Raw genomic sequence first — 9492 nt, 5'->3', positions numbered from 1 at the left:
CCTCATGTATAAAATCTGGCTGATATATCCACATAGTATAGAGGGGCCTGAGGATGGTACAGGAATTATTAGTGCTCAACATAGTGCTCAGTTATGATAGCCATTATTAGTAGAGTAATATTCTTCCTATAGAAACATTGAACTTACCAAATTCTCAGGATTTGGCTTTTAGTAGGCAAAGAGGTCTAGTGAAGTCAGAACCATATTGCACTTTTTTTTTTTTTAAGAGGTGGGGTCTTGCTCTGTTTCCCAGGCTGGAGTACAGTGGCATGATCATAGCTCAATGCAGCCTCAACCTCCTGGGCTCAAGCCATCCTCCTACCTCAGACTCTGAGTAGCTGGGACTAAAGATGCCTCATCATGCCTGGCTAATTTTTTAAACATTTTTTGTACAGAGGGTCTCATTATATTGTCAAGGCTGGTCTTGAATTCCTGGCCTTAAGTGATCATCTTGCCTTGGCCTCCCAAAGTGCTGGGATTACAGACACAAGCCACTGTACCCAGCCAGACTGCAATTTTTTTTTCCTTTTTTTTTTTTTTTTTTTTTTTTTTTTGAGACAAGAGTCTTGCTCTGTCACCTAGGCTGGAGTGCACAGTCTCAGCTCACAGCAACCTCTGCCTCCCAGGCTCAAGTGATTCTCATGCCTCAGCCTCCTGAGCTGGGATTACAGACCTGCGCCACCACGTCTGGCCAATTTGTGTATCTTTAGTAGAGATGGGTTTCGTCATGTTGTTCTAGGCTGGTTTTGAAGTCCTGACCTCAGGTGATCCACCCGCCTTGGCCTCCCAAAGTGCTGGGATTACAGGCGTGAGTCACCATGCCTGGCCCAGACTGCATTTCTTTAAAGAAGAAGGCCCTTCTCTTTAGTTTCAGAAGTCTGCAGCTAGGTCAGCAGTGGAGTATTCTGTGTTTACTTAGAGAAGCCAGGGGAAGCATTCCAAAGATCTATTCTACATGTGTATATTTATTTTATTGTATATAATTTTATAAATCATTTCTACCAAAAAGTTCATAAAGGCATGCCCTGATATCCTGTCAGGTGCTGTGCTTTTTACTGTTAGGAGAGTCAAATTTGCTGTATTCGGGTTGTGCTGACCTGTACTAGAGCCCAACCACAGGGACATTGCACGGTCAGGTCTTATGTACTTAGGATAAAACGCAGCTGCAAGATTCCCCTCTGGGTTGAAGTTTTCATGTACAAATGAAATAAAGACTGCACCTGTTCAGTCTGGCTAAACACACAAATACTTTATAAAGGGTGTTGACTACACGTGAATGTCTTGAAACATGTAAGTCTGGTTAGAGTCAAAAATTAAAATGGTTTGGTATGGACATTTATTTTTCATTCTTCTCACAAAGCAATGCAACCCGCATTGTGATCCAGTGACTAGGAGGTTTCTTCGTTGATAAATACACTGATGTTAAAAAGTTTGTTGGTAAACCAGTAGTTGCTAAAATTCTTGACCTCTCAGGTGTCTGGTAAACTGGGCATTCAAAAGTATAACATTCTGAATCTGTCTGGTTGGAAGCATTTGGTGTTTCGGTGGAAATCTTAAAAAAAAAAAAAAAAAATTCCAGTAGTCAAATTGTGTAGGTCAAGTGAATCAGTAGCTCACATTTTTGTATGCTATAGGCTTGGGGGATTTGTTATGAATTAGATACATTTAAGGTTAAATGGTTAATATAACAGCCTGTGGAAATTATACCTGGAGAATTTAAAGAGTATTATGACTTTATAGTACATATTATTGAGAACATGGGATGTAAGTATAGCATCTACTTTAGATTTTAGTAACATTTTGGGAGATTTAAAATCTTTGTTGTCTGCGTATATTATCACATCTCCCTTGTGAAATTGTAGGGAATAGGAATAAGAGTAGTTTATATATTACTGAAGGAACGCTCAGAGGTTTAGGATTTCAGGATAATAGCAGGGTGGTTACCTTTGTTGGCAAAAAGTATATGTCGGGAAAATCACAGCACATCTCTAGAGGCAGCGAGTCTTCCAGTATTTTTTGTTCGCGATTCCATCTTGCCCCCTCGATGAATAAACCAAAAATGTAAACTCCAGTGTGAGAGGAACCCGAGCCCTAAGATGGAAGAGAGGTGGTGTCAGGGTCCCCAGGAGAAGCAGCTTCCAACCGGAGGCTCTGTCCAGAACTGAGCTGATGCATCCAGAGGGGCTCGTCCTGCCTAAGTCATGTTGCTTCATTTTTTTTTTCCTATTCTGAGTGCTTTAAAAACGTTATAGGCTTAGGTGTATCTATATAATCATCCTGAACTGAAATATATGTATTTTTTCCATGATGCCCTTCCTCAGCATGAAGACAAATACCTTCAAACACAATAAAGATGCAAATTTCTACAACTGTAATCGTGTAGCCTAGCTTTTTAGGAGAGAGCAAGAACAGTTACAAAAGGTGACAGAGTACACTGTGTTCAAACGTCACTTACCTTTACCATAGTGGCCACAACTACTATTTTAGGCTCTAGAAATGTAAAAATGGCAGAAGATGGTTTTTTTTTTTTGATATGGAGTCTCGCTCTGTTGCCCAGGCGGGAGTGCAATGGTGCAATCTTGGCTCACTGTGACCTCCGCCTCCCTGGTTTTGGTGGTTCTCCTCAGCCTCCCGAGTAGCTGGGATTACAGGAGCACACCACCAAACCCACCTAATTTTTTGTATTTTTAGTAGAGATGGGTTTCACCATGTTGGCCAGGCTGGTCTCGAACTCCTGACCTCAAGTGATCCGTCCCCCTTGGCCTCCCAAAGTGCTGGGATTACAGGTGTGAGCCACCACGCCTGGCCAGGTTCCATATATTTTTGAATGATACAGGTTAAATAGATGATTACATTTTAATGATAAAGGGTTAAGTAAAATGAGTTTCTGATAAGGTTTGCGAAGTAGAAAATACAGTTGCCTGAAGCTCCAATTCCAGGTGACTCCAGGTGTGCCTAAGGTGGGCCTGTGAAGCCACATGCTCTCCTACAGGTGTGCTGGAGGGATGCCCAGCCTGGAGGAGCTGGCGGCCAAGTACCTGGCCACCCTGGAGGGCTCTGCCATCTCCTCTGATGGGGCAGGTCTCTGAAGAGAAGGGGTGGGCACCGCTGTCCTGAGCCCCTTGATGCAGCCTGGTCCAGCTCGTTGACACAGGGGTGGCAGTGTGGAACAGCCTGTGCTGTGCCTGGTGACGCCTTCTGTGTTGTCCACTCTGGAATGTGACTACCTGGAGGTGCAAGCTGAACTCATATTAAGCACTTCCTATTTTGGCTTATTCTATAAAAGAATTTTGGCCGGGCGCGGTGGCTCACGCCTGTAATCCCAGCACTTCGGGAGGCTGAGCGGGCAGATCACGAGGTCAGGAGATCGCGACCATCCTCGCTAACACGGTGAAACCCCGTCTCTACTAAAAATATAACAAATTAGCCAGGCGAGGTGGTGGGCACCTGTAGTCCCAGCTACTCAGGAGGCTGAAGCAGGAGAATGGCGTGAACCTGGGAGGCGGAGCTTGCAGTGAGCTGAGATCGCGCCACTGCACTTCAGCCTGGGTGACAGAGCGAGACTCCGTCTCAAAAAAAAAAAAAAAAGAATTTTACTGGGAATTGCTTTGTATAATGATTTTTACTTCTCTTCCCCTTAACTCATATAAATGCGGATTTTCCTGCGCTGCACTTGTTCTAGTGTTGTCCTTTCCTAGCAATCTTGGAAGAAGTTAATCTAACGCATTTGACAATGTCACTTCCATTTATACTTGTGTAACTTGCTCATAGCTTACATGGGTTTTTCCTCTGAAAAACCTAACTGTAGGTAATTTGTAAATAGCCCCTTTTGGAGTGATTTAACTCTTCAAAGAGCCACTCAGAATAAATGGAAGTAATCTTACTTCAACTCAGTGGAAGCTGGTTCTTTGTATAAAGCAGAGATAACTGAGAACATCTGATTAAATGGATAGAGGCAAAAAGTAAAGTTAGGCAGGCGGTCCATACTCCTGCACTCCCCCTGTGAGTCATAAGAAAAGGCCCTGGTGCACATCTGCCTCTCGTAGGCTTTTCATGTCTAATGGGTTATGTAGGAAGAGGTTAGGCTATGGGTGTAGAGTCAGCTAGACTTGGGTTCAAAGCTTACGATCTGCCTCTTGGAACCTTAGTTTCCTGACCTACAGAATGAGGATAATTTGTGAGGATTAAATAATGCAGGTAAAGAGCTTAGCACATAGTACTCAGTCATTGTGGGCTAGTAAGCATCAGTGCCATCATTATCAGGCAGATTGGGATCTTCTGGAGGACAGGAGCCTTCTTTTGTTCATCTCAGTATTTCTAACAGTCAGAGCAGTTTTGGACCCATACTTTCAAGTGAGTGAATTAATAAACAGTTGGGTAAACCTCAAGTCGAAAACACATCTGAACCTGAACTTTCTTCCACGTCAGTACTCTTGCCAAGCGGTCACCTGATTTCTCCTAAAGCTCCAGTGACAGGCCACTCCCTGTCTATAAAAGGACACTCCACCATCATCATCAATTTAGATCAACTGCATGTGTCTTCCCCTTGGGGCTCCCCCGGTTGGAGTTCTAGCAGAATTAGAGTCTAGTTCTTCGTGTATCACCCTTTTCAATATTTCTTTTTCTCCTCAGTCTTTTGCCTTGTAGGACAAACTCTCCCAGTTCCATCCTTCTTCTGATATGTTTCTAACATTCACTAATTCTGGGTAGTCTCGGAATCATCTTCAGTGCAGTCTGATGAGTGCTGAGGAGAGGAAGACCAGGACTGGACCAAGAGGCCAAGCAGCATGAGTGTCCACCACCTCCTCCCACCCCAAATCCCAGAATGCAACTATAAAAGCACCGGAAAACAAGAAGTATCGCCAGTGGACCAGAAACTGTGAGATTCCCTAAAGACAGAAGGCAGACAGGATTAGAATAAGGAAACCACCATTAATAATATGCACAATAAAAACTAAAAACATCACCCTCTTCAAGCCCCCCCACCCCAATCCTATAGAATAATATCACATAAAATATTGATACAAAAATCTTGAAAAAATATTACAATTAAGATGATTCAACCTTAGGATCTTTTAATAAATCATATTGATAAAAGTGATAAATTATGTGATAATCTCCATAAACCCTGAAAAGCTCTCTCATCACATTTAGCTTCCATTCTTCATTTAAAAAATTCCTGATATAGGAATCATACCTTATAACAAAGTACACTCCAGATAGTTCTATGTAATCCACTATGTTAATGAGATAAAGGATAAAAATGATCTGATTATTTCAATAGAAACAGGCCCAGGCATATAGAATTATTTGATCTATGACAAAGTTGAAGTAGGGAAAGGGCCGTTTCAATGAAAAAGAAATGGTGCTGAGTCAGTTGGGTACCCATATGGAGAACCAAAAGAACTTTGATCTCACTTCACACCATACACAACTCAATTCTCCTTTTTTTTTTTTTTGAGACAGAGTCTCACTTTGTCACCCAGGCTGGAGTACAGTGGCACAATCTTGGCTTACTGCAACATCCACCTCCCAAGTTCAAGCGATACTCCTGCCTCAGCCTCCCAAGTAGCTGGGATTACACGTGCATGCCACCAAACCCGGCTAATGTTTTGTATCTTTAGTAGAGATGAGGTTTCGCCATGTTGGCCAGGCTGGTCTCGAACTCCTGACCTCAGGTGATCTGCCCGCCTTGACCTCCCAAAGTGCTGGATTACAGGTGTGAGCCACCGTGCCTGGCCTTCAATTACATATAGATCATAGAAAGTGAAAGGTAAAGCAATATAGTTTCTAGAAGGTAACAGGAGAATATTTTCATGAATTTAGTTTAGGGTAGGCAAAGATTTCTTAAACAGAACATAAAAAAGCATTAACCCTAAATAAAAGATGGAGACACTGGACTTCGTTACAACAGAAAAGTTTTTGTTCATCAAAAGACACTATTAAGAAAGTGATTTGGACAGTCACATAGTGGGAGAAGATGCTTTCAACACATTCAACACATGTATCTGATAGCATATGTTCAGAATATACAAGAATTCCTATAAATCAATAAGACAAAAACAGTTCACAGTCTTGAACAGAAACTTCACAAAAGAGGAGATCCAAATATCAATAGTCATTTTAAAAGGTGCCCAACTTCATTAATCATCAAGGACATGCAAATTAAAATCGTAAAGATACATCACTGCAGCCGGGCGTGGTGACTCATGCCTGTAATCCCAGCACTTTGGGAGGCTGAGGCAGGCGGATCATGGGGTCAGGAGATCGAGACTATCCTGGCTAACACGTTGAAACCCCATCTCCACTAAAAATACAAAAAAATTAGCCGGGTTTGGTGGCGGGCACCTGTAGTACCAGCTACTCAGGAGGCTGAGGCAGGAGAATGGCGTGAACCCGGGAGGCTGAGCTTGCCAGCCTGGGCAACAGAGCGAGACTCCATCTCAAAAAAAAAAAAGATATATCACCGCACGTCCACTAAAAGTACCAAGTAAACGTTGGCAGGGCTTGGAGCAATCTTCTACATTACTGGTGGGCCTGTGGATTGGTACAACCACATTGAAAAACCATTTGGCAGTATCTACACCAAAGCTAAACATATGGCTATGTATGATCCTCAATTTATTTAATCATGAGCTCTATAACAACATTTGTATCAATGACAGACCACATATACCAAGCTGGTCCTGTAAGATTATGATGGAGCTGAAAAATTCCTATTGCCTAGTGATGATGTAGAGCAATGCATCTGTGAATTTCCATGTGTAGAAGTGTTTGGGTACACAAATTACTTACCATTGTGTTACACTGCCTGCAGTGTTCAATACAGTAACATGCTGTACAGATCTGTAGCCTGGCAGCAACAGGCTATCCCATCTAGCCTAGGTAAGTAGTAGGCTATGCCATGTAGGTTTGTGGAAATACACTCTTAACAATGCATTTCTCAGAACATATCCCCATCGTTAAGTGGTACATGATTGTATTTATTTATTTATTATTATTTTTTTCAATTCTTTTGGTTATAGCCAACCTACTGGGTGTAAAATGGTATTTCATTATTATTTTGATTTGCATTTCTCTCACTAAAAATATTGAGCATCCTTTCACATTCTTTTTTTTTTTTAAATCTTTAAACCAACCTCTCCCAACCCCGTCCCCCCTTCCTCTCCAGCATTAGTCCTGGAGCAGAAAAATAGATTTCCAGAACAAATTGGAATTTAGAAAATGACAACTGTGGCCCTTCAAATCAGTGGGGATAGTGGCATGAGTTGGCAGGGCTGGGGTGTGTAGTGCATCTGGCTCACTGGTGCTGTGTACTCTGCTCCAGCCCAAGCCGCCTCCATGGGTCCCACTTGCTGCACTGCTGAGGGCCAGGTAGGTGCAGGTTTCCAGTTGGCACCTGGCTGAGCCCTGGAATAAGCCAGTTGGTGGGGGCAGGCATTTCAGCCAAGAGCAGCCAGGACAGGTTTGACCCCTGATTTAAAATATCACCTTTTAATCCTGACCTCAGCAGCATTCTGTCTTCATTTATAATAGGGAATACTTAGAAAGTCTGTTGATTATATTGAATTAAATCTTTTATTCATGATTTATAATCTTTTATCCCCCCCTCCTCAAGGAAGAGAGTGGGAGACAAGAAGTCTGAGGGCATTTGGACTTGAAGCAGGGCTGTACCTTTTCGATCTGCCTCTCTTGTGCCTGGAACATGGTAAGTGCTGAATAAAGGTTTGTAGAGGGCATAATTGATTGAATAAATGAATGAATGAATGATTACCCTTTCTAATCTTTGAATAGTCCAGTACCTTAAATGCTCTCCTGACTATGTTGAGTTTCTTTGGCATAAATACGGAGAACTTCTCATCCTTGTCAGTGGTGTCGGAAATCACATGGTGGGTGAAGGTGAGGGCATCCACAGAGATTCCTCGGGACCTCCCATAGTCTTGAAGCACAGCAGCAAGAAAGGCTTTGGAGAAGAACACACACCGTCAAGTTCCTTGTGAGTCTCAGGGCCTCCTGCTGGGGTTAGCAACAATGATGTCTCATGGTGAAGGAAGGGAAGAGTGGAGGAAAAAGAGAGAACAAAAGAGATGGGCTGGGCGGGAGCAGGAGCAGAGGGCCAGTTCACCCACACTCTTAGGCCTTGGTGACTTTGGTCTGGCCAGCTGCAGGAGCCTCCTGGTGAACGGGGGCTGTTTTTCAAGGCCAGCACCCCTTCTGTATTCATTGTGGGGATAGACAGGCTGTAAATTCTGAGACCCTCTCCATTTCTGAGCCAGTCTTGGCTGATGATCATACCTCCTCCTCTCAGCAACAAAGATGGGAACTGGGGCAACTACAAGACCAAGTGTGTCAGAGTCTTCCTCAAGAAATGACATATGGACACTGGGAAAAGGGAGGTTCTGTTGCCTCTAGGGTTGCTGAGGTGCTTGTGGCCATGATTCCCCCTGGGTGCATGGAGAAAGACTACCTGCAGTAGGAAAAAAATGAGAACATCTCGAACTCACCATGCCTGTCACTACAATCACCATCAGCCTGCTCCTCTCCCTGTGCTCTGTATTTCAGTGAAGGATGGCAGCAGCCACCCAGCTTTCCAAGCCAGAGACTTAGGAGTCATGCTTAACCTCCTTCTCCCCCCTACCCCTGTCCTTCCAAACACAGAGTCCAGTTGGTTCCGCTTCCTAAATGCCACCTGCTCCCTGCTTCTGCTCACTACCACTACCCTACTCTGATCACCACCAGCTCTTGCCTGGAGGATAAAGCAGACTCCTTTTTTAATATATTTTTTGACGAGACAGGGTCTTGCACTGTTGCTGCGGCTGGAGTACAGTGGCGCGATCATGGCTCACTGCAGCCTCGACCTCCTGGGCTCAAGCAATCCTCCTGTCTCCTGAGTAGCTGGGATTACAGGTGTGTACCACCACGCCTGGCTAATTTGCAGACTTCTTAAATGACCAGGACCCAGTCTTGTTCTTCTCCAATGTACCCCTGCCCTTCTTCCTTCCTGTAGCTGCTGGATCATAACCTCTCTGGCCTGAAACACTTCAGGCCATCCTGTGGATGGAGTCAGCTCTCTCAGTGTGTCTTACACAGCCCCGGGGGCCAGCCGTGCCCAACTTTGCAGCTGCACCATTCTCCCTTTTGTGGTCTTTTATTTTGGCCATAATGAACATTTGGTTTCTTCTAGTGCAAATGGTGTTTTCTCTAGTAAGAATGCTGTCCCCGCTTAGTCCAGTCATTGAAACACTCAACTTTTTAAGTCAGGCTGAGTTCAAATCTTGACTCAGTCACCTATTAGTTTCCCCCCGTCCCCTCCAAAATCATTCCACTCAGTAGTGGAGTGACCTTGGATGAGACTCTCAACTTTTTGCTAGTGATATGACGGGGCAAATTTCTTAACTTCTCTGTGCTAAGGTTTTCTCTCTGAAAACAGGGATAGTTACAGTAACAACCTCATAAGATTGCCATGGGAATTAAATGTCTTATCCCTTTTAT

At 43.7% G+C, this 9492-nt stretch overlaps 1 protein-coding gene across 2 annotated transcripts in view; it reads right to left on the bottom strand.

Annotated features, from left to right (window-relative positions):
• Positions 1–1273: 1273 nt before the first annotated feature.
• Positions 1274–9492, bottom strand: part of DNAH14 (dynein axonemal heavy chain 14) — a 575377-nt gene continuing 567158 nt past the window's right edge. For both annotated transcript variants that reach the window (XM_030936505.1, XM_030936506.1), the window contains 3 exons: positions 7803–7963; positions 1945–2091; positions 1274–1552 (listed from right to left, as the gene is read on the bottom strand). In XM_030936505.1, coding sequence (XP_030792365.1) covers positions 1337–1552; positions 1945–2091; positions 7803–7963 — 524 coding nt within the window. In that variant the 3' untranslated portion in view covers positions 1274–1336. The remainder of the gene's footprint in view (positions 1553–1944; positions 2092–7802; positions 7964–9492) is intronic.

This window comes from Rhinopithecus roxellana, chromosome 8, assembly GCF_007565055.1.
Source record: "Rhinopithecus roxellana isolate Shanxi Qingling chromosome 8, ASM756505v1, whole genome shotgun sequence".
NCBI classification, from domain to species: Eukaryota; Metazoa; Chordata; class Mammalia; order Primates; family Cercopithecidae; genus Rhinopithecus; species Rhinopithecus roxellana.
The sequence above is the reverse complement of the archived record's forward strand: the minus strand, read 5'-3'. Positions and strand labels throughout refer to the sequence as shown.